Genomic DNA, 25,235 nt, shown 5'->3' on the forward strand with positions numbered 1-25,235 from the left:
GGTGGATGCAAATGGCGTCCTGAGTAGGGGACGCCATTTGTGTCCCTATGGTAGCCTGTGATAGGCTATGTAAATATTTACGTAGCCTATCACGGCTAAAGCAGGGACGCAAATGGTGTCCCCTACGCCATTTGCGTTCCTGTTTTAGCTGTCATAGGCTACGTAAATATTTACGTAGCCTATCACAGGCTACCATAGGGACGCATATGGCGTCCCCTACTCAGGACGCCATTTGCGTCCGCAGCAGCCCGGCAGCGGCTGGAGGCCCCGCTGTGGGTTGGCCTGGCCGGCAGCTCCGTGGCCTGGCCGCGGAGCGGAGCTGGCCAGGCAGGATTCTGGGGGGGAGGAAATCACCTCCCCCCCGTTGAGGATTTCGCGGGGAGGGATGGAGTGCCTACCCCCCACCACAGATGTCCCTGGACGAAACCAGGTGAGTGTTTCATACATCCCTATTCACAGGAGGTTAAAAACAGTGTCCCACTGGTAAGGAAGTGTGTGTTACAAGAAAAATAAATTTTTAAAAATGTTGTTTTTTAAATATGTTAGGGGCCTCCCCCTTGACCTCTGCTGCCAAGCTCCCCTGGTCAACTCCTGTTTGTGCTCCCTGTTCGCTCGCTCTGATAGCTCGCTCGCTGGGAGCTTGCTTGCTTCTATAGTCCCTAGACCAGCTGGAGCAACTTTCTCTGCTCTGCTCTGCTAGGAGGCGGGAAACAGGGAAGAGCCATCTGTGTCCATATAGCTCTTCCCATCCCCGCCAGTGGTGGAAAACCCCCCACACCTTTGGTGAGGAGGGTTCTACCATTCAAAGCTCGGTCTGCAACATAGCTTCTTGTTGTGGGAGGCATATGTTTTTCTTTGAACCGGGAGTAAGCAACATGTGGCCTTCAAGCTGCATCCATCCACCGCCTCCCCTGTTGTGCCAGCGAATTCAGCAGCAGCTATACATACACAAAAAGGCCACTTTTAGCACTACAGAGCACTAAAAAGGTCAAATTTAGCTTGTCCTGGACAAGCTATATTTCACCAATTTAGCATTATGCAGCTCTACAGAGTGGTTTGCTGCCAATTTTATTTCTTGAATTTTTTCAGCAGACCCTGAACAATTTGGTAGTGTGGGACACCTTAGATCTCCTGCAGTTGCTCACCCCTGCTTTAAACTCTACGCATATAGCAGTAAGAAATAATCATGTCAAACCTATCTGTACTAGGTGGTAAGGTCCCTATTAATTGTAAGCAAGGGTAAAGAGAGGGTCATCGTGTTGATCTGAAAACAGCAGAGTTTTGCTTGCTCCTGAAGGAAGGGAAAAACTGAGCCTCCCACCAAAGAGCAATTATCTCTTTCATCATGATTATTGTCAACATACAATCCCTTTGGGCAGGAATATGTCTTCTTGCGTCTGCATAGTTTCATGTTCATAGTTGATGCCGTGTTAGTGAAAAATGGGACTCTGAGATGTTATGCTATAAATCCATATTGCTATGGATTTATAGGAAGCAGTCTGCTGACTGGTACTGCTCTGCTTGAAAAATTAATAGTGTAAATCCACTAAGTTAAGTGATTATTGATCACTTTGGAAAAAGCCACATGTATAACTCCATGGTAAGGGGGCAGGGTGGAAATCCCCTTTCGCTACAGTCAATGTCCTCCCCATAGTCTTCAATCCAGTTTTGAAATATTTTCCTGGGTGTGTTCAGTATGAAGTGCATAGTTGTTATACTGGGTAAGTGGCACTCCGTATAATTTTTTTTAAAATACGAAGTGATACTGATTTTCCCATTGGTTTTGAAGGTTTCTCTTTCTTTCCATGGCAGGTAGAGTAAATTTCTCCATGTCCCCTGAACATATTTTCGAGGGCGATACAGTAAAAATGACATGCGAGTCAACATCAAATTCAAGCAATGTGACCTGGTATCTTTCAGGACGTTTGGTCTCCAGAAGCAGTAGGCACTCTATAACAAGTGAAGTTTCAGGTGGAAAGTCAGCATCAACACTAAAAATTACAAGCATCAAGTTGAATGAAGCTGGTAATTCTGAATAGAAAAGTGTAAAATTCAAAGAGTATAAGAACTGCTATACTGTGTCAGGCCAGTGGTCAGTCTAAGTGCCAGAACTGTCCCCTACCAAGGTGAGGAGAGAGGGGGTCAAGGTGAAGGCAAAAAAGCAGCCAGTCACAGGGACTTGGGGAAGCAAATACAAAATCACTACTCTAAATGACAACACCCAATAAAATAAAGTATCCTGCATCTTCCATCATTGCATTTACATCCCGCCTTTTTTCCTCTTTTAAGGAACTCAAGGTGGCGTACATAATCCTCCTCCTCTTCATTTTATCCCCACAACAACAACCCTGTGAGGTAGGTTGGGCTGAGAGTCTGTGACCGGCCCAAAGTCACCCAGGGAGCTTCATGGCCGAGTGGGGACTAGGACCCTGATCTCCTGGTTTCCAGTCCAACACTCTCACCACTACACCACACTGGCTCCGTTGCCCTCCTCTGAACTCGTTCTAATTTGCCATATTAAAGTATGGCGCCCAGAACTGGACATAGTACTCTAGATGGTGTCAAACTAGTGCAGAATAAAGTGGATCCATTACTTCTTGAGACATGGAAACTATGATACTATTAATGCAGCCCAGGGGCATTGCTAGTCACTAAAATGATTCAGGACCCAGGCCCATAGGACAGAAATCTGCATAAAATTTGTATGTGCTGCTTCTATCTATATATACAAAGTTAGAAAGAATTACTAGGTTTCATTTAATTTTCCCAGAAGGCAAAGTCATCTAATTAATTTCTCATCCTAGCCACCTCAAATAAAATAAATTCTTCAATTAATTTGCACCCTGCCCCAGATAATTCCAAATCTGTAGTTCCTCTTCAGTTGCAATTAATTTGCAGTGGTGTGAAAGCATGCAAAAAAGAGCATGGCTGTTAGTTTTTTCATAAGCCCATCTCTCTCTCCCTCCCTCTCTCTCTCCCAACTCCCACCCCTAAAAATGGGGACTTTTGCACCCAACGGAGTTTTTAAAATTCGACAGAGTGCTAATACAAAAGGAAGCCAAGGGCAAACTCACAATTAATTTCACAGTTCCCACCCAGATCCTGCTCCAAAATTCCCCTTCAGGTAATTACCATATTCATCAATCATCCTTATTTTCATAAATTAAACTCAAAATAAAATAAAGTGCACATTTCTGAATGCAGGGGGTTGGGGTGTCAAAATGCTGGGCAGATAGTGGGTGGGGGGAAGGCTGGATGGTTGGACAGAGGAGGCAGAGGAAGGGGTGGGGAGCTTCTTGTGGCCTTTCAGATGCTGCTGGACTGCAAAATCCCACCAGCCAGCAGAGCCAGTGGTGAAGGTTGATGGGAGCTGCTGCCTGACAACCTCTGGAGGTCCACATGATGTTCCCCATGCCTGAGATACAGTAAAGGGTGCAAGGAAGGAGATTAGGAAGGAGCGGGGGTGAGGGAGGCTGGAAGGAAGGCAGGAAGGCAGGAAAGAAGGAAGGAAGGAAGGAAGGAAGGAAGGAAGGAAGGGGCAGATTTTGGGGTGGGGATGAGAGGCAGAGGATGGAGGGGGAGGGGAAGGATGGAGCAAGGATGGGGCAGCATGGAGGAGCCAGAGGGAGCCTGGAAAGAGACAGGGGAAGAGGCAGCAGGGGGCTGGCCTGTCTCCCCTTCTCTGCTCTGCAGTTCCTGGGGTTGTCTTTCCATGTTGTCAGGCCATGTGACTTTTCATTCAAACCCAGCACTTCTGCATGGACACACACAGAGGGAGGCGCATGCAGAACAGGCCAGGAAGCCCCACACTTTTGTGTGCCAAAATACAGGGGAAGGAGACTCACAAAGACCAAAAGAACCATTCCTCCATCCCCATGCGCGCACGTGCGCGCGCACACACACAAACACACACACACACACACACACACACGACCAGGATCTAACACATGCTTGGGGTGGCTGGAGAAAGACCTGCTGTCCTGATTGTTTAACCCAGGGGTGTTGAACCTCCAACTTGGTGATGCTCCCAGGGGGCCGCAACAGGGACAAAGCCAAAGGGACCAAAAATACTTTCGGGGGGACAATAAACATGTTTTCTCTCTCCCTTCCCCACTCATCTCTCTCTGCCTCTCCCTATATTTCTCTCTTTTTCCCTCCTGGAGGAAAACTGCCTCCAGCCCAATCAATGAAGCTCAGTCAAAAGCATCCATTGGCACCAAGCATTTTTCCTAAGTTTAATTGCCATGCTGGGGTGGGGGATGGATGGACGGACTGTTTCCTCCCAAGATGCAATTCTGTTGCAAAACTGAAAGTAGATACAGTGCTTAACAGCTGATTAACAGCCACTTGTAGAAAAACCTCAGAGTAGACTCCCGAGAACATTTTCACGTTAGACCAGCAATATAACCTTACCTTGTTTCACTCAAGCTTTATTTTATTACAGAGGTGAGACATGCTAGGATGTTTACAAAGGAGTCCATTGAATCTGGAAAGATTCAGAAATACACAGCTCTAGGGAACTACAAAAAATGTCTAACCATAATATGGTTTTGTCTTTCTGCAGGTGATTATAGTTGCAGTTTTCTGAATTGGGGAAATGTATTGTCATCAATATACAAAGCTGTGGATAATATAACAGTCTCTCAAATCAAAATTGTGCCATCTGATAATGTTTCGATTGTATGTAATGGTGAAAGTAAAAGACTGAGCTGCTGTACAGGAAGTGATATACAATTATTCACTTCTTACTGGAAACGAAATGGAGCAATAAATATTTCAGGTATGAAGCCAAATCTCTTTTGGACCCTTGTTGTGGCTAAACTTACATGGTTTTCCACTGATATGCAGAGTACAAGGGAGCTGTACAAAGAGTTGTATAGCTATGTGAAGTACATGTCTCCCAACATGCTATTTTGCAAACAGTCAGAGTTCTCATACGTTCAGCCAAACACCAGTGTAATTGAATCAACACAGTAGTCTTGGGTTGGATAACTGGATTCAGCATCACAAAGCAGCTGCACAACTAGTACAGTTTGTTCCCACCTCTGAACTGAGAGAGGCAGTTTTCCCAGATGAACCTTAGAGGTTTGTGAACATAGGAATCTGCGTTTTATAGAGTGAAGCTATTGGTCCATCTAGTCTACTCCAACTGGCTCTATCTCAGGGCCAAACTAGATGAGACACCATTTGTGCAATGACCATGAATGGCCTTTTAAAAGTAAACAGCAGGTGCAAGGGGACTGATCCAGATTGGGACCCTATGGGGTGCCCTTACTGTAGTCCTGATCTGGATCATCCCCCCCCCCCCCATGCACCTATAATTTGCATTCAAATGAAAGCTCTGATTGGTACAAACGGGAGCTTTTCCTCCAGTGTAAATATCAGGTATGGGGAGCTTGATCCAGATCAGGACTGCAGTAGCAGGCAAAGGGCTTTAAGCACTCCTCCATCCCGCAGGGTCTGAATCCAGATTGGGCCTGTGCCTGTTATTTGTTTTTAAAAAGCTATTCACAATTGTGAGAGTGGTTTCCTGCCTAAAATGGCCCTCAGGCAGAGGCATTTGGCAGTCATGCCCCAGAATCCTTGTAACTAGAGCTTTCTTCACATGGAACTTTTATCCTGCAATTGAGATTGCTCCTTTGTGGAAGTTTGCGGGCTCTTTACATGACGCCGTGACCCTCCAGGGCGTCTCCTGCACTAAATGCCCTTTGTTCCATTTTTAAATAGATCGCAGATAATGAGCTATCAAATTACCCCGTTGTGTTCCGCTTCAGTTTCCTCCATGAACAGAGTAAAAGTGGCAAGAAGAGGAGTGAGATCAATGGAAGATAATGGAAGACCCAGAAGGGGGAGAAGAAGGGGGAAAGGGAGGGGTGAAAGGAAGGGGGTGAAAAGGGGAGTCGTCGTCATCCTGCATTTAAAATGGAAGCAGAAAGCCCCGCTTTAAATGCAGGATTTTAGGCTGGTGTAGAGATGCCCTAGAGATGCTGGGAATTTAATCTGAGACTAGCGGCATGCAAAGCAGACACTCCAGCACTGTGCTGTGTTGCTCCCCCCACCCCCAAGACTGTCTTCTTGACAGGTCCTGGAGATTTACTGCTAGTGAGCTTTGTCGGGTGTTGGCCAATTATTTTGGCAAGTGTGTGAGAAGTGCAAAGCATGCAAGAGCACCCTTGTTATGCACATTGCAGCCAGCATATATGCTCCATCCTGTATGGTGGGGTTGTTTGTATTTTGAGCTCTCGCCCAATTGAAATACTTGCCCCATCCCCACTTGTGAACGAGGGCAGGGTGCATGTGAGCCTGGCTGTAGCACACAGCCAGGGCGTCACTCCCTCCTGCTCCTGCAGTGTAGCGCACTGTCTGCTCCCCAGCTTAAGAGGTAAGAGGCAAACCACGTCAAGAGCAGGCAGTGGGGGGAGCAGGAGGGAGCCCAGCTCCACCACCAGGCCCCTAATGGGGTCAAAGGATTTGTCGTTTCCTCTGGGCAGAAAAAAAATCCTACGATTTCCTTCATCCCTTTGGGAAACTGTCACTGCAGCTTCTGAAGTCAGCTAGGATGCCCAGCCATTGTGGGCTAGTGAGTTGAAGCCCTTTTCCACTGCCATTCCCCTCTTCCCTTTGCAAAGGTCAGGGTTTCTTTTTTGCTTTCGAAGGAGGGGGGGTCCACCATCTGGATGATGCACGCATCCCTTCTGCATTGCTCACAAAACCCCTTGAGGTTTTGTAGAGTCTTTGCAAGGAACATTTTTTTAAAAAACTTGTGTGTGTTTTGAGGTGAGCTGGGGGATGCCCGCCCATTCCTTGCTGCAAATCCCTACTGCTTACGCCAAATATGTACCTGTGCCCTGCAGGCTGGCCACCAGGGAGCAACTGGTTTGACACAGACCAGCTTTGGACGAGGCAGACACTGTGATGAGGAAGTGCGAGTGCCGTCTGCTTCCTGGCCTGCATTCCTTTGTCATGTCCACAGTAAATGTTACACACCTTTCCCTGTGGGGAGACACAAAAGCTCCCAATGCAAGGCGCATTTCCTACATCCCTGTCACATCCAGACAGAGCCACTTATACAAAATGCAGGGAATCATTATCTGCATGTTGTGGACAGCTCACACATAATCCTGTTTCCAGAGCCCCACTTGCTTTAGCATCAGATCAGATGCACTTCTCTTCCCCACCTCTCCATTACTCTGCTGCATGTACAGTCCTTCGAGTGAGAGGAGCAAAGCTTTCTGGCATTCTTCACAGGCTCCACATGATTACAGGCGGAGTGAGCCTGGAGAAGTTCAGCGGCAATGGCAAAACTGCCGTCTTGGGTGTGGGGGGGAAGCAAGGCCACGGGGTCACACAGCTGCAAGTGGGGGACGGCAGCAGTGGACAGTTGTCTGGCACATCTGTGCAGACGGAGGAATGATGCCCTCTGAGATACACTACTTGGGTCCACTACTTGGGTAGTTTCAAGTAACTTGTAAGTTTTGAGGACATCTTGGATCTGAAGCCTTGACTAGGTGTGAGAGCTGAGTAGTATATTAGCTATACTCACATGTTGATGGTGCCACACCACTACCATGTTGGTTTTTATACAGAGAGGAGCAGAAACGCTAACTGAGCCAGCCTTCTGATTTTAGTTTTAATTAAGGTGTTGACTAGTCTTCAGTACATTGACTTTCATCTAATTCCTCTCGCTTCATTGCAGGAAGCACCACTTCCACTCACAACTGTACGACATACTTGCTGCAGGCTAATGAGTCTCAATGCCCAGCAGACAAGTCTGGGACCAAAACAGATTACATGTGTGAGCTGAACACTACTTATGGTGCCCGCAACAATAAAGTCATCAGTGTGACCTATTTTCGAGTGGGTGAGCATCTCTTTGGGAATGACACTTATTCTCTGGCTGCTGTGGATGCAACCATTGTGCCAGGAAAAATGAAATGCTTTACTTAGCATGATCTATTCAAGTAATATGGGTTTGCATAAATGCTCCTAGTTAGCATATTTTTTTCTGATTACAAGATCTGGGTTACTTGGATAAGGGTTGGAGTAGTAATTGGCACAGAATGAAGCAATGTTGGGGTTGAGGCAGAAGACCGTTGGTAGTAGTCCAAGGACCAAGAACCCTGAAAAGTGGGAAGAGCTTGTGAGTCCTGAACTCTCTCACCTGAAGGACTTGTCTAATTCTTCCTCTAGTTTCCCAACTTTTATCAAATGCTACCTGCACTCTTGCAAGCTTTTCTCTTAAAGTTTTGATGTGGGCTTCAAGCCAGTGACATTTCTCTGTGGCATTTCTTTTCATTTCAGTTTGCCAGGGGAGGCTGGTGGCTCCATTGCAGGGTGGTCAATCTGCTTTGGGTTTCAGCCAGACCTAATTAGAACTTTAAAGGAGCTATCGTGCCTTGGATGGCTCCTTTAGAGTTCTGACTGGTTCTGACCGAAGTGGATTCATCCCCACTGACATCAGAGTCAACAGCCTCCTCCACTGCAATTTGCTCTTCCTTGTTACAGCAATAATCTTTTCATGTTTCTTGACCACAGGTGCTTTATCCTTTTGGCATTTTGGTTAGGTTAAAAAAAAAAAATAGCATGCATGCGTTCAGGGGAGAGGGGCAGGGAGGAACTAGTACTCAGTTTTGCACCATTAAACTTTTGTTAGAGCATGTCCCCGCAACAGGTGGGGAATCTTAATATGGTCTTGTGAAGTAACCAGGGTTGCACACATCAGAAATGTGCAGAAGAAATGGACAAGGTGGGGTGAATGTGTGTCTTTGTGCAAACAGCTTTAAAGATACAGGGACTCCACTAAGGCTCCATTAAAGAAGAACAATGCATGGGAATAAGGATGTAATAAGACTTATGTCCAGACTGATCATAGGAAGGCTTGTACTTCTTTATTGAGGTATTAATTAAAAATCACACACCAAGAAGTAGAATGTAGTCATGCTAGTGTGGACTCATCTCTCATCACGTGATCAGAACTGATCTAGACATGGAGAAGGAATGTGGTATGGCTCTCCTATAAGCAATACCTGTAATACTGTACTCATGATCAAATCCTAAATAACATTTATTTATTTTATATTTCACCAGCAAAAGTAACCATCTCTTCTGGCCCAAATGGCAATGTTTCTGAGGGACACAGTTTCTCTCTAAGGTGCATTAGTGATGTGAACAATTATGACAAAGTCATCTGGCAGATCCAAAGAGGAAGTTCCACTAAGGATGTGGACAGTATATGGTATGCTACCACAAAGACCCAAAGAGGTGCCGAATCTGTGCTGACTGTAGGTAGTGCTAACCAGAACTGGGCTGGTGAGTAGAAATATGAACCACTGCCTCCATCCAGATTTGTCAGGACAAGAAAAAAGAATAAAAATAAAGATCCGATTAATCCAATAACTTAGCTATTAAAGCTTTCTAGAGTTTCCACGGCATGCATTCATGTAATGTTTAATGGACTGCAGCTTTAGAACTGCCTAATTCTCATTGGCTTGAAGATATCATTTCAGAGCTTTTTGTTAATGTTGGTTTCATTGTTTTCAGGCACTTATACTTGCACCTTTTTCCAAAGTTTTTTGAAGAGCTTTGCACAGATGCGAATTGACGTTCATCCTTTGCCCCTGAAACAAGAAATAATAAGAGATCCCATAGAAGCATTCATCCCTTGTCCAGGCACCCAAGTTCTGAAGTGCTGTACAGGCAAAATGGAAAATTTCACAGTAGGATTCTATACTCCCCAAAAACCCTCACCTTTTTGGGCAGGTAAGCACTCACTGGATGGACAGTTGGGAGAGAAGCAGATTTGTGAGTGCATGAATATCAGTCATGTGACAAGGATGTACTACTAGGACCACCTGCCCTGGATAGAAGTGCAGATGGGCATCTACAATTATATAACTAAGATTATTTTAATGCTTCTTCTTCAGTACAGAATAATTCCTGTTTCCAAGATGGTAGATGCAAAGATAGATGTCAGCTCGTTCAGAGGCTTAATGACAGAGTTAACTAGGGCCCCATCTACATGAGCCATTTACTCCAGGGCTGCTGCGATCCAAGGACCTTTGGGACATATGATGCAGTTGTCACTTCGCAGCCTAACTGTGGTTTTTACAGGAAAAATGCAGATTTCTGCAGAGGCGTTTTGCTGCTATTTTTTTTAGCTTGCTGCGGTTTACTGCGGTTGCTGAGCTGTCTGTCCCTTCCTTGAACTGACTTCGCAGTTTGCGGTGGACGTGGGGTAGGCATGCTTAGTGATTGCATCACTCTGTGACACATTTTCACTTCTCCCTGTTCCTCCCTGTTCCTTTGCAGCTGCGCAGGAACAGGGAGGCATCTATTCAAAATTCAAAGTGATCTTGATAGACTGGAGCACTGGGAAGAAAACAACAGAATGAAATTTAATAGGGATAAATGCCAAGTTCTGCACTGCGGAAAAAGAAACCAAAAGCACAGTTACAAGATGGGGGATACTTGGCTCAACAACACTACAATCAGACTCAAAGAGTCTTACAAGGAGTACTTTATTGGGTAACTTACAGCACACAGGTGTACCCAGTGGTTGGATCAGGCGGCTTCTCTGAACCACAAGCCGTTGTGTCCAATGGGCTTTATACCATACATGTCAGCCATGAGGCAGCACAACGCTAGCAAGCGCCCCTAGCATCCATTCCCAGCATAGGCTAGGAGTGTTTGGTTCTCAAGCACAGCCACCTGCAAACAAACTTCACTTCCCAGGCAGAGTGCTTGGTAAGGCTTTCTACTCATCAGTAAGGAATGAGCTGAGCAGGCTGTTATCGGCCCTTTGAATCATCTTCACATGCTCAGAGGCCCACTAGCAAGGGAATTGCACCAATAATGAACGAGCAAGCATTATGGATCTCTAGGCCCCTCTAACACTACAAATGACTTGGCTACGCTCCTGGGGCCAATATACCTTCTTCTTCTTCCTCCCTGGCTAGCTGCACACTCACTTTGAGCTTCTCTTAACCCAGCCAAGAAAACTCTCCTCCCAGCCCAGGTCAACTGCCAGATATGCTGGAGGGGTGTGTGTGTGCATGATTTTCATGTTAGCCCAATGGTTTCTTCTTCCCAGGCTGTGGTTATCGCAGAACTGCACATTTACACACAGCCATTAAAGCGGATTTACATTTAAATAGTGGATTATCTCCCGGGGTGGTGGCGGTTGCGGGATAAAGATAAAAAATAGCTGGATGTGCCCTGGGGGTTGACAGTATCATGTAAATGACCCGCAAACTTCCATGAGTGATCAATCACAAGCACACAATAAATGCCTTGTGTAAAGACAGTCTAACACAGAAAAGCACAGCCAACTACTTGGTATTGCTGGAGGGGAAAGAGAAACTTAAGTGGTATTTCTTGGAGACATACTGGGCAGCTGCTGCTAGCAGATTTTCTGTGCAAAGCTTCTCAGCAGGAACAGCTTGCCTGAGCAGTGGCAACTTGGGTGTTCAGCAGCAGTACCTTAAAGATCCATATCTAGTCTTAGCTCAATGCTAGTTAGTTTTGAATTGGAACCCTGCCCCAGGCCTAGAAAGCACCAGTTACGGCACTGAGTCACATTGTGAATGAGGGAAAGGAGAATTATATATTATCTAGTTGCCCCGAGAGCAGGGTTGGAACCAACAGTTGGAAGCAGATTTTGGCTTAACATTAGAAGAAGCTTCCTAACAGTGAGAACTTTTCAGCAGTGGAACAGGTTGCCTTGGGAGGGGGTGGGTCCTCCTTCACTGGCGGTATTTAAGCAGAGGCTGATAGCCATCTGACAGGGATGCTGCAGCTGCACCAGGCAGTGCAGAGCTGCATTGAGCAGGGGGTTGGACTAGATGAACTCTAAACCTTCCAACTCTATGAATCTATCTAAAAGTTAAACTGACACATTTCAGGGGACACTGCTGCCTTAGTTTTGCCCCCATACCATTGTTGTTGTTGTTGTTGTTCAGTCATTCAGTCGTGTCCAACTCTTTGTGACCCCATGGACCATAGCACGCCAGGCTCTCTCCCGGAGTGTGCTCAAGTTCATATTCATTGCGTCAGTGATGCTATCTAGCCATCTCATCCTCTGCCGTCCCCTTCTCCTTTTGCCTTCAGTCTTTCCCAGCATCAGGGTCTTTTCCAGAAAGTTTTCTCTTCGCATTAGGTGGCCAAAATATTTGAGCTTCAGCTTCAGTATGTGTCCTTCCAATGAGCACTCAGGGTTGATTTCCTTTAGGATGGACTGATTTGACCTCCTTGCAGTCCAGGGGACTCGTAAGAGTCTTCTCCAGCACCACAGTTCGAAAGCATCCATTCTTCGGCGCTCAGCCTTCCTTATAGTCCAGCTCTCACAGCCATACATTACTACTGGGAAAACCATAGCTTTGATTAGACGGACCTTTGTCGGCAAGGTGATGTCTCTGCTTCTTACTATGCTGTCTAGGTTTGCTATAGCTTTCCTCCCAAGGAGCAAGCGTCTTTTAATTTCATGGCTACAGTCACCGTCTGCGGTGATCTTGGAGCCCAAGAAAGTAAAATCTGTCACTGCTTCCATTTCTTCCCCTTCTATATGCCAGGAAGTGATGGGGCCAGATGCCATTATCGTAGTTTTTTTAATGTTGAGTTTCAAACCAGCTTTTGTACTCTCCTCTTTCACCCTCAACAAGAGGCTCTTGAGATCCTCTTTGCTTTCTACCATTAGGGTGGTATCGTCTGCATATCGGAGGTTGTTGATAATTCTCCTGGCAATCTTAATTCCGACCTGTGATTCATCCAACCCACATTTCTCATGATGTACTCTGCATATAAGTTAAATAAGCAGGGTGACAATATGCAGCCTTGTCTTACTCCTTTCCCAATTTTGAACCACTCGGTTGTTCCATGTCTGGTTCGTACTGTTGCTTCTTGACCCTCGTACAGGTTTCTCAGGAGACAGGTAAGATGGTCTGGTACTCCCATCACTTTAAGCATTTGCCACAGTTTGTTGTGATCCACACAATCAAAGGCTTTCGCGTAGTCAATGAAAAAATAGACGTTTTTCTGGAATTCTCTTGCTTTCTCCATGATGCAGCGAACGTTGGCGATTTGATCTCTAGTTCCTCTGCCTCTTCGAAACCCAGCTTGTACTTCCGGTAGTTCTCAGTTCACATACTGCTGAAGCCTAGCTTGTAGGATTTTGAGCATCACCTTGCTGGCATGTGAAATGAGCGCAATTGTGCGGTAGTTTGAACACTCTTTGGCGTTTCCCTTCTTGGGAATTGGAATGTAAACTGACCTTTTCCAGTCTTGCGGCCATTGTTGAGTGTTCCAGATTTGTTGGCATATTGAATGCAGCACTTTAACAGCATCATCTTTTAGGATTTTAAATAGCTCAGCTGGAATACTGTCATCTCCGCTAGCTTTGTTGTTAGTAATGCTTCCTAAGGCCCACTTGACTTCACTCTCTAGGATGTCCGGCTCAAGTTCAGTGGTCGCACTATCATGGCTATCAGGGACATTCAGATCTTTCCTGTATAGTTCTTCTGTGTATTCTTGCCACCTCTTCTTAATCTCATCTGCTTCTGTTAGGTCCCTGCCTTCTTTGTCCTTTATCATGCCCGTCTTTGCCCAAAACGTTCCCTTGAGATCTCCGATTTTCTTGAAGAGATCTCTAGTCTTTCCCATTCTGTTGTTTTCCTCGATTTCTTTGCATTGTTCATTTAAGAAGGCCTTCTTGTCTCTCCTTGCTATTCTATGGAACTCTGCATTCAGTTGGATATATCTTCCCCTTGCTCCCTTGCTTTTCGCTTCCCTTCTTTCTTCAGCTACTTGTAAAGCCTCATCAGACAGCCACCTGGCTTTCTTGCATTTCTTTTTCTTTGGGATGGATTGAGTTGCTGCCTCCTGAACAATGTTATGGACCTCCATCCATAGTTCCTCAGGCACTCTGTCTATCAGGTCTAATCCCTGAAATCTATTCCTCACCTCCACTGTATATTCATAAGGGATATGATTTAGGTCATACCTGAATGGTTTAGTGATTTTCCCGATGTTCTTCAATTTAAGCTGAAATTTTGCAACAAGAAGCTCATGATCTGAGCCACAGTCAGCTCCAGGTCTTGTTTTTACTGACTGTATAGAGCTTCTCCATCTTTGACTGCAAAGGACATAATCAATCTGATTTCGATATTGACCATCTGGTGACGTCCATGTGTAGAGTCGCCTCTTGTGCTGTTGGAAAAGAGTGTTTGCTATGATCAGCGTGTTCTCCTGGCAAAACTCTATTAGCTTTTGTCCTGCTTCATTTTGTGCACCAAGGCCATGCCTGCCTGTTATCCCGGTGATTTCTTGACTTCCTACTTTAGCATTCCAATCCCCTATGATGAAGAGGACATCTTTTTTTGGTGTTCGTTCTAGAAGGTGTTGTAGGTCTTCATAGAACCGATCAACCTCAGCTTCTTTGGCATCAGTGGTTGGGGCATAGACTTGAATTACTGTGATGTTGAATAGTTTGCCTTGGATTCGTACTGAGATTATTCTATCGTTTTTAAGATTGTACCCCAGTACTGCTTTTCCCACCCTTTTGTTGACTATGAGTGCTACTCCATTTCTTCTAAGGGATTCTTGCCCACAGTAGTAGATATGATGGTCACCTGAATTAAATTCACCCATGCCTATCCATTTTAGTTCGCTGATTCCCAAGATGTCGATGTTCAATCTTGCCATCTCATGTTTGACCACCTCCAGCTTACCTTGATTCATTGATCTGACATTCCAGGTTCCTAAACAATATTGTTCTTTACAGCATCGGATTTTCTTTTCACCACCAGACACATCCACAGCTGAGTGTCCTTTCGCAAGCCCCTTTGCCACAACAAGGCAGTGATCCATGAAGGGGCATACCATTCCAAAATGCAAATGAAAACAATGGCTCTTTATTTTTATTTACAATATTTACTAGCTGCGTCTTAGTCAAAGCTTACAAAGATTAAACTGTAAAAAAAAAAAAGCTTTCTCATCAGAATCCTGAGACAACTTGTGTGAACACCTAGAGGTTTAACATCTCCCCATACTCATACATTCCGACCTTACTGATCATGGCTGCTATCTGGATTTAAGGGTGGGAGGCTCGCTTTTCCTCATAGGTGTTGAAATCTTACCTGATTCTAAACAAAATCTTCCTCTACAGAGAGAAGAGAAAATGGCAACCTCAACTGCTACTATCACACGCTAACGGTCACAGGAGTTCACTGCAATTCCATAGGGCATGTTTTTCAGGTGTTTTGTGAGTTCACTAACCAAATTGATGAGACTGTTAGGAGTCCACCTATGATCCTAAATCTTATACCAGGTAAGGGAGAGAATGTGGGTAATCATGTATGCTTGGTTGCCATATCAAGCATATTGATGTAGGCATTTTCTACCAGTTGTTTTGTATTTGTTCCTGGAGCATACCACAAAAATTTGGAAAGGAGCAGTGGAAAGAGATCTTTCTCATCCGCTTTTCTCTGTGTCTCAGAACATCACAGTGCAAGTCAGGGAGAAATGTGGTGGTGTCCTACACTCCCTGCTTCTCCTGCTCCAGAGGTACACAGCTCTGTATTTACTCCTCAAATATGTGAAAGTAAGAATTCCAAATATGAAGAGGAGCAGCTCATTGTTTTCCTTCTAAATCTCAGATCCTAGGTAGCTGTGTTCTAAAAATAGAGCACTTTCTTTAACTTTTAAAATGTAGCCTAGTTTAGAAGGAAATGGAATGGCCTCATGAGCAGCAGAATATTTAGGCTGCAATCCCCGTCCCACTTTCATGAGAGTAAGTCCCATTGATTTTTCAATGGATTTTCAAAAGAATAGCAATCCAGTCATCATTCCTGATTAGATTTTTAAATGACTTCCCCTTTTCTATTCCTTCATTCTGAAGATTGATAATCCACTCTTCAATCAAATGACCATCAAGGTGGCTTACAACTGGTTGAAATAATACAGCCCCCTCCAAAGTTCACACACACACACACACACGTACACGCGCGCACACACACACACACACATACACGTGTGCACACACACACACACACATACACGTGTGCACACACACACACACATACACGCGCACGCACACACACACACACTCAGCAGCCCTTATTCCTGTGGCTGGTGGCAGAGGCCAGAGTGTGCTTCCCCTCACTTCTGCAGTCCCAGGACAACTGGCCATTGGAGCTGAGTGGGGAAGCAAACTGCTGCTCCTATTCTGCTGCTCCTATTCTGGCTGATGGATGGGGCCAGGCTAGTCTTCCACTTGCCAATCTTCTTCCTGGGAGCAGGGGATGCAACCTCCCACTGACCCTTGATCCACTGGCTGAAGGATGGGGTCATTCTGTGGTTTCCTGAAGCTCAGCTAAGAATGAATTACATATAATCTGATGCTCGCAACCCTCCTTTTAGGGATGTACGAAAATCACTTACCTGTTCGCAGATTATGCTGATGGTGGGTGGGGAGGCGTTCCGTCCCTCCCCCCGGAATCCTGGACGGGGGGGAGGCGCTCTGTCCCTCCCCCCCGGAATCCTGGACGGGGGGGAGGCGCTCCCTTCCTCCCCCCCGGAATCCTCCTTGGCCAGCTGTGCTCCACAGCGGCTCTGTGGAGCAGCCGGCCAGGCCCAGCCAGGCCAGAGCCGTCTGCAGCCAGATTTCCGGCCGCGGAGGGCTCTGGGAAAACAAACAAACAAACCCACGTACGCAAATGGCGGCGGCTACGGCCGCCGTCATTTGCGTTCCTTATTTTTGACGTCTTAATCTACATAAATATTTATGTAGACTAAGATGGCGAAAATAAGGGGAATGCAAATAGCGTAGTGGACGCTATTTGCGTTCCCCTTATTTTTGCCGTCTTAGTCTACGTAATTATTTACGTAGACTAAGACGGCCCAAAATAAGGAATGCAAATGGCGGCGGCCGTAGCCGCCGCCATTTGCGTATGCCTTTTTTTTTTTTTAACCCAGACGTTTTAGGCTATGTAAAAACTTACATAGCCTAAAACGACTAGGTAAAAAAAAAAAAAAAAAACGTACGTAGCCTATCACGTGGGTGTAAAAACAACAACAAAAAACCTGCAAATGGCGGCGGCGGCTGGTCAGAAGACCAGCCGCCGCAGTTGCCGCCGCCGCCAAAGCCGCCACCGGAGCCGCTGCCACCCGGAAGATCTGCCCCAGGTAAGTCTCGTGAACAACCCCCATCAAAGGAGGTGAACAACCCCCATCAATTTTTTCCAAGTTTTTTTTCCCTAAGAGACTATTGGAAAACCATGAAGGGTTTTTGCAAGTACTTGTCTCAAAATGCCACTTGGAGTTTTGCACACATTCATTGCCCTACCCCGGCTTACCATTGCAAAGCAGGGGAGGGGGAATGAGAACAGGAGGGGACCCAGCTCACTAATGGGCAGGCAGGGTCCAGAATCTGGAATGGCAGCTCTGTGGTAGTGAGCTGGGCTTCCTGCTACACCCTTCCCAATGGAAGAATTGGGGGCTGCAGGTGAAGGGGAGCGGGGTGACATTTGCAACCCATTTTGTTCTATTACCCAATCCCCAAATGGGCTCTTAACTTTTTTTCAAGTGCGGGAGGCTTGCCTTTTTGAGCTTCCCCTTTTCCAAATGTCAGCCCATCCTTTGCTGTTTCATCCTAATTGGCTAATTATACTCTAATTATAATAGTGGATTCCAATCCTTGGTTAGAACATTGGAAGGCAGGTCCAAGCTTTATTCTTACTGACTTAATATTGTCTCCATGTTTTGCCAAGTATCATGGGCTAGGGATTTGGCTTTTTTAAAAAGAAAAGTTAATGCTGTACACAGACATGCCTAGAATTTGGGGAAAACTCTGCTATCTGGCAGTATGCGGTGATTCAGCCACATATGCAGTGCTGACTGCAGTGAGATAAGACCCTGAAGTGAAGAGGAATGCCGCACCCATTAGGCCCTTTCCTCTTCCCTGAAGAATTACTCACCTATGTAAGTAAGAGTCAGAAACTGGAGAGCTGGACATATATTTCTGTCTCTGTAAATTTGCACCACAAATGTCTGGGTGTATCAGGAAATAAGACATGTATTCTCTTTTCTTCCACAGTGAAGAGTGCAGTTTGTAATTCCTCAGACATTGGTGTTGGAGAGAATGGAGCAGTGATCACAAAGCCGTGCTTGCACTTGAATGTGGCAAGCAGCAGCCCTGTCAGAGGAAACATCACCTATAAGTGTGACCATGCAAAATGGATTCCTGCTGAAAACAACTGCCTAGCTGTTCCAGTTAATGACCTTCTCAGTTCTGCTGTGGTAATGACATCCCTTGCACTGTGCCCTCTATCTCTTTTCAGAGACATAGGCTTGCCTGAAAATGCCCATTGAAGTCAGTGGGTCTTGGCTGACCATACGTACCGTTTTAAACGGGACAGTACCGTTTCTTCCATATTTCCTGACCGTCACGTCGTTTTAATATAAATGTCAATTTTGCCTCGTTTTTAATTTTTTGTAAAACACTGAACGCGTTTATCATAAGGCTCTATGCTAATCAATGCGTGCAGTACAACTACTAGTGTGACGAAAGAGGGAGTTCCATCCCTCTGTCCAGTCAGAGCCAGGCTTCTTGAGGTAGCGATGATCAGACGACGCCCCCTTGCTTGTCTGCAGTGGCGGGGAATTCAAGAGGCGTCGCTAAGCCCCATTCAGCGTGTGGGAGCCAGGAGGGTGAGTCTGGCTGTTTTTTCTACCATCATTCCGCCCATAGAGATTCTTTCTGCCCTACATTCAATTTGATTCGAACTTTTCAGACTCATATTTCAGTTCAACAGGCTGTTAGCTATTTTTTTTTATTACAGCAGAACTCTCCGGTGGGACATTAGCATATACCGGCTTGTGGTAGCAGTCGGGGTGTTCATTCCTTTTTTCTTTTTCTTTTTGGTGTGTATGTTTATGATTTTTTGCACTCTGACCACTGCAGTCCTGCATTAGAGTGTTCAGTGTGCTATGCCATACAGATTTGTTTACTGCTCATGTGATATTTTATAAGTATTTTATATATGTATATTTATGAGTGTTTTTTTGTGTGAATATGCAATAAATTAGTGTTATTCATTTGTACCCCTTTCCATGTTCTTTTGCAGTGAGTTTAGGTTGTTTTTTAGGTCTCTTATAGCCTGAGAGACCACAAAGGGAGCTGCAGTTGTTTTCATGAATACAGAATAGTGCATAACCCCGTCCCGTTTTTGTCATCCCAATATCCCGTTTTTGTGTCAAGGAAATATGGTCAGCCTAGTCTTAAATCTAAGTAAGCATGCATCTGTTTGGGCTATATAGGGTGCCTTCAGGCTACTCTGGTGGGGAGGATAACAGAAGATTCTAATTGAACATCGTGCTCTGCAGCAGTGTAAATGAATGAAATCTTTTTTCCCCCTTTTGGTCCACTAGGCCTCTGGGAGCTTATGGCTTACATTTTTCCAGTTCTATAATAGGCATGGATATTATCTTGCTTTATTCATTAATGATTTATTTATTTCTGACAGAAGGTACCTTACAACTGATGGCAGTCACACAAAATAAAGAACCAGATACATACACAGAACTGAGCAGTCCTTAGGGCCTGGTCAATGGATAGAGTTTGCTCCCCTTTAGTTCAGGGGTGGGCAACTTGTGGCCTTGCCAATGTTTTGGCTTACAACTCCCATGAGCCTTAGTCAGCATAGTCAGTGATGAGAGATGTTGGGAGCTGTAGGCCAAAACATTGGCAGGGCCACAAGTTGCCCACCTCTCCTTTACTTCTATAGTCTGGTGGTTGGAGCCAAGTGTTCACTGTGGCAGGGAGGGGGCCAGGCAGATCTTCCCCTTGATGTGATCATACTTTTAGGAGGTGGGAGGAGATGCAAATTCTCCATGGCCTTCAGTCAGACCTGTGGCCTGGGAAAGGGAGTTACATGAGGCCTGGGCGCAACATTACCCCCTATTAACTACAGAGTGAGCCCTGGAGGCTTAGACAACATTTTGCCCAAGGTCATTCCTCTTCTCACATATCCTACCCAGGGCAAAAAGGACAGAGTGCTCTAAGCTATCACTCTAAGCTCCAACCAACTTGCCCTGTCTCTCCCCATACTCATCTGGCCTTTGGCCCAGGAAAGAGAAAATTGTACCATGGCACTAAAAAGGCTTCCTCACCACTGGTGACAGACCAAGTGTGGCATTCTTGTCACCATCTTTGGCATGGGACAATCCTCCAGTACTGACAGACATGTTCAGTCTTGCCAAGCCTTCAGGGCATAAGTGCGCCCATCCCATCCATCCCTCACCCCCTGTTCTCAACAAGATATGCTTTTGCCTGGAGCTCCTTCCTTGGTTCTCTTTGGTAGCAAAGAAGACTGCCATTTCTCTGGCCAAGGGCCAAGCAGGTGTAAGTGCAAATAGAGGGGGAGCATAAGTCTCATGGGTTCTCCAAGATGGCCCTGAACTGGATTCTGGGAGGAAGGAGGGGGACTTATTGGCAAGCAACCCCCCTTCCTGTCCCCCAATGCAAGCAGCATTATAGTTGAACTAAAAATACCCTCTGTCATTATTCAGTGTTAGCTCTTACCTCTAAATCTTTTACCAAAGGAAGGGGTGAAACGAATCCCTAGGTCCCCAACGTGGCATCTGTGGGCAGCTCCAATGGCACCTGTGAAGGGCCCCCCAACATGACATCCATGGACATCCACAATTTTTATTGATTTTTTATTTATAATTTCCCAACATTCTATGCCTCATTCCAACTAGCCAAAGAGAAGGAATAGGCTTTTTGTTTAGTTTAGCTGAAGATCAAATCAGAAGCGCAGTTTAATCTATTTAACACATTCAATTTTCATTCTAGTCTTTGGTGTCCAATCCTGAGTCAGAGCATGAGTTGCCCATATACCTCGAACACCTGAACAGGACCGTCAAGGAGCAACAGAAAAATATAAACACTTCAACTGCAAACCTGAAAGCTGCTGTTGAAATCCTGAATTTGATTTCAGTCATACCAGTAGATGCAAAGCAGAAGCCAATGGAAGTAAGTTACAAACGGTTTTGTAGAAACTGATAACTTTTTTCTTTTCACCTGTATTGTGAGGATGTTTGTATCAATTTTGGAAGAAGCAAATGGGGCAGTGAAAAAAAGAATCATGGTGTAGCTGCTGGCATAATATTGCAAGAATATAAGAATTGGCTTCCTGGAATAGACCAGACATCCATCTGTTTCAGGGGTGGGAAATTTGTGGCCCTCTAGATGTTTTGGCTTACAAGCCCTCATCATACCTCACTATTGGCTATGCTGGCTATGGCTGATGGGAATTGTAGGGCAAAACATCTGGAGAGCCACAAGTTGCCTAACCCTGATTCCGTTTCAACATTCTGCTTGCACAAGAGCTTCCTATTGGCTAGAGAAGTTCACAAATGGGGCATGATATATGCCCTATTGTTCACTCCAACATCTAGTAATTAAACATATACTGCTTCTAATCATGGATGCTCCATTTTGCTTGTCGGCGATATTATCCACTGACAGACATATTTCCATACATTTGTCTATTTTTTTAAATAGAAAACTATCAAAATGATGGACCAATATCAAAATGGGGTAATGAATTCCATTCAATAACTATGCCATGTGTGAGGATAACCTTACTTTTGTCTGTGTCCCCTAGGGCCAGGCAATGGGTGGCTCTTAGCCTAATTTCAGGTGCTCTCTGCAAGTCATCTGTTCAGACTTCTAGCAAGTGTGATCTGTCACTTTCCTGGCAGCATGCTGGGTAGGGAGAAGGAGGAAGAGAAGGGGAGGGATGGCAGAAAGAGGCAGAGAAAAGGGTCTGGGCCCCAGTTAGGGATTTCAGAGAAATCCGCAACGGAACCAGATGAGTTCCATTTTTTATGAATCTGACCCACAGATTCTGCAGCAGACCAGCTTTTCCCCTGTTGGGTGGATTCTGTGAACTTGCAGACCAGTTTTCTAACCTTTGGGAATTTTGTGCAAATTTCATCATAGAAAAATATGCAAAATTTAAAAATGGCTGAATATACACGTTTTCCCCATAGGCAAAAGTGTGAAAACACACATTTTGGGGGGATTTACACATGTTTGCATGTCAGAATTGATGAGTGAACAATGAGTGGACAATGGAATGAAAGATGATTCACAACCCGTGACCCAGGCAGAACAGATTTTACCCAATCCGTATATCCGTATACCCCCAACAGATTACCCCACAGAAATGCAGCCCTTGTCAGAAAAAAGGTTTCCAACCACTGCTGTATTCCAGTTCATTTCACTTGGTGAACTCAATTTCTGCTATTGTGTGAGTAGGTTAGGGCTGTGCACCGCCTCGTTCAGAAGTCCGAATAATGAGGTAAAGCAGGCTGTTTCAGAGCAAAAGCCTCGTGATGCGAAGTGGATCAGAGCATTACTGAGGCGTCACAGACTGGCTGCCTCCAAAATGTATCTTCTCTCAACACTCACATGGAAGGGGAGGAGGAGGAGAAGGGGGAGGGAGGGAGGGAGAAGGCAAGCGTATGTGGGAAGGCAGGGGGAGGCGGGCAGGTGAGCGCAGGAGGACAAGGGAGTGTGCTTTGGCAAATAGGAACCCGCAGCCAGAACCGACAGTAGAAGTCTCCAATCAGAGAGAGTGGTGGAGGAAGGGGTATATATACATTGGCGAAAAGCTGCATTTGGTCATTGAGCTAGCTGTGTCTTTGGGAGAGGGTGGTCTATGGCTAGATGATTGTGTGTGTGCCTGTGTGTGTGTGTGTGTGTTTGTGCACACGTGAATTGCTTGGAGTTGTTCCTTCTATTTCTCCGATCTCTATTAGGCTTTCCTCAGAATTTAAAGTTAGGAAACTGTTTGGTTGTAGTGGGAGCGTTCCCTTCCCTTGCTCCGTCCCCTTTGGGTTGGTGTCTTTTGCAGTACCTCTTCTAGATGCTTTTTTCCTATACTTCCAACTCATTTGTTATCATTAAATTAGATTCATCTCCTCTTTCCATTTCTGTTCAAATGGCGAGGTGATGATGTTGCTCGCTCCGGCACTCTTTGGGCAATTCTTCCGACCTTGGCATATCGGTCTAAGGGCTACTTCTTCGGCTTCACACTCCCACGCCTCGTTAGAGACCAGGCTGTCCTGCAACATTTCTCTAATTAATAGCCTCAGATCTTTCTCTTCTCCCAGCTCGTCCTTGGACTTATCTGCCTTCTCTTTCAACTCTAACTCCTTCTGCCCGACAGTTTGCAACACTGTCAGCATTAACCATGCTAGAGGTCCTGCACACTGCTTCTCTTTAGCTGACCACTTTTCCAGCTGCAGAGATTTCAACGCAGTTTCCAGACTCACTGGTGTGTAGTCCTCTTCAACCTCTAGCCATGCAATCGGGCCACACAGGACTGCTAATTGCTTTGTGGCCAGACCCCACAGCTCCAACTGTGAACAGTCCGGGAGCTGGTCTAACATGCCAACAACCACATTCTTCTTCCCTTGGCATCTGAACATAGCAGTATTCTTAGCACCCTGCTCACTGCGCCAAATGTATTGCCCCGGCCGTAGGCTTCGACCTCTTAATTTAGAGGTGCCAAGATGATTATTATTATTATTATTATTATTATTATTATTAAATTTATTAATCGCCCATCTGGCTGGTCACCCAGCCACTCTGGGCGATGTACAACATACAATAAAAACAATAAAAACATTTTCTAAAATACCCTAACCCACCCCAAATGCCTGCCTGAACAGCCACGTTTTTAATGCACGATGGAAGCTCATTAAAGAGGGGGCATGACGGAGTTCCCTAGGGAGGGAGTTCCACAGAGTGGGGGCCACCACAGAAAAGGCCCTCTCCCTCATCCCCACCAGTCTAGCTGTCCTGGCTGATGGGACAGAGAGAAGGCCATCTGAGGCTGATCTTGTTAAGCGGCCTGGCTGGTGCTGCTGGAGGCGCTCCTTAAGATAGGCTGGGCCGGAACCATATAGGGTTTTAAAGGTCAAAACCAACACCTTGAATTTGGCCCGGAAAACAACTGGTAACCAGTGCAACTCCTTCAGCACTGGAGTGATGTGATCTCGCCGGCGGCTGCCTTTAATCAGGCGAGCTGCCGCGTTCTGTAACCCCATGTAGAGCACATTACAGTAGTCTAAACGAGAGGAGACCAGGGCATGTACTACCGATGGGAGCAGATGGTCGGTAAATCAGATCCAGGTTTACTTACAAGGAGTACTTTATTGAGTAACTTATAGCACACAGGCGTACCCAGTGGTTGGATCAGACAGCTTCTCTGAACCAGGAGCCATGGGGTAAAATGGGTTTTATACCAAACATGTTAGCAGTGAGGCAGCATGACAGCAGCAAGCATTAATTAGCATTCGTCTACAACTTTCCCATCATAGACTAACAGTGCTATTTCAGAAGGAAAACAACAGAAAACTTTCCCAGAACAGAAACCTGTTTGCTTTAAGGCAAACAAGCTTCAGTTCCCAGGCACATCCTGATAAGACCCTCTAACTCATTAGTATGGAATGCGCTGAAGCTACACTATCGTCCTTTGACTCATCTCATATGCTCAGAGGCCCACTAGCAAGGAAATTGCACCAATAATGAACTTAAGCAAAGCATTATGGATACTCTAGGCCGCTCTAGAACTACAGGTGATTTGCTTACAGGTCTGGGGCCAATACAGATGCCCATGTTTATGTATGGCTTGTCTTTCAGAGAGGCCTGGCAGGATCAACCAGGTCAACCTGCCCACCCCATGGCCCATGCTCGTTGCCTGCATGGAGAAACTGGGCTTGGTGGCTAGGACTCCATGGGGCTGTTTATTGGCATGATCCTGCACCCACAGGTGTCTGTCTTCAAGCCTCCACCTGCCTGCCTCTGCCAGGCTACATCTGCCAGCCTCCGCTTGCCTCCGCCTGCTCACCTCGGCATGGCTCCTCCAGCATGGCATCCTAAAACGGCCTATTGCTAACCCCATCACCCAGACTGTGCCTCCCTCCTCAGGACTCGCTAGGCCTTTGGCTTTCAGCTCTAGCGGTGAAGACCCACACTCACCCAACAGTGTCATCCTTGTGGAAAGAATAGGCACTCTTGTCGGGCTGGAGGCATGTTGCATCCAGCTTGCTGGCACCAGGCCACTGCTCACTAGAGAATATGCATCAGTGTTGTCTTGTTAGCGGGCCCAGGCTTCTCTTCCCTACACAATATGCCCTATTGGGAAGGACATGGCAGTTCAGTCCATCAT

At 45.8% G+C, this 25,235-nt stretch overlaps 1 protein-coding gene across 1 annotated transcript in view; it reads left to right on the forward strand.

The window, feature by feature from the left end:
* ADGRF5 (adhesion G protein-coupled receptor F5) overlaps window positions 1-25,235 on the forward strand; it is a 65,355-nt gene that overhangs the window by 24,320 nt on the left and 15,800 nt on the right. The window contains exons 9-16 of the mRNA XM_084821717.1: window positions 1,813-2,025; window positions 4,565-4,780; window positions 7,697-7,861; window positions 9,088-9,309; window positions 9,541-9,759; window positions 15,158-15,319; window positions 18,086-18,288; window positions 20,846-21,025. Of these exons, the coding sequence (XP_084677843.1) occupies window positions 1,813-2,025; window positions 4,565-4,780; window positions 7,697-7,861; window positions 9,088-9,309; window positions 9,541-9,759; window positions 15,158-15,319; window positions 18,086-18,288; window positions 20,846-21,025 (1,580 nt within the window). The remainder of the gene's footprint in view (window positions 1-1,812; window positions 2,026-4,564; window positions 4,781-7,696; window positions 7,862-9,087; window positions 9,310-9,540; window positions 9,760-15,157; window positions 15,320-18,085; window positions 18,289-20,845; window positions 21,026-25,235) is intronic.

The sequence above is a fragment of the Heloderma suspectum genome, chromosome 1 (assembly GCF_057233095.1).
Source record: "Heloderma suspectum isolate Gila_16-S chromosome 1, 16-S_ref, whole genome shotgun sequence".
NCBI classification, from domain to species: Eukaryota; Metazoa; Chordata; class Lepidosauria; order Squamata; family Helodermatidae; genus Heloderma; species Heloderma suspectum.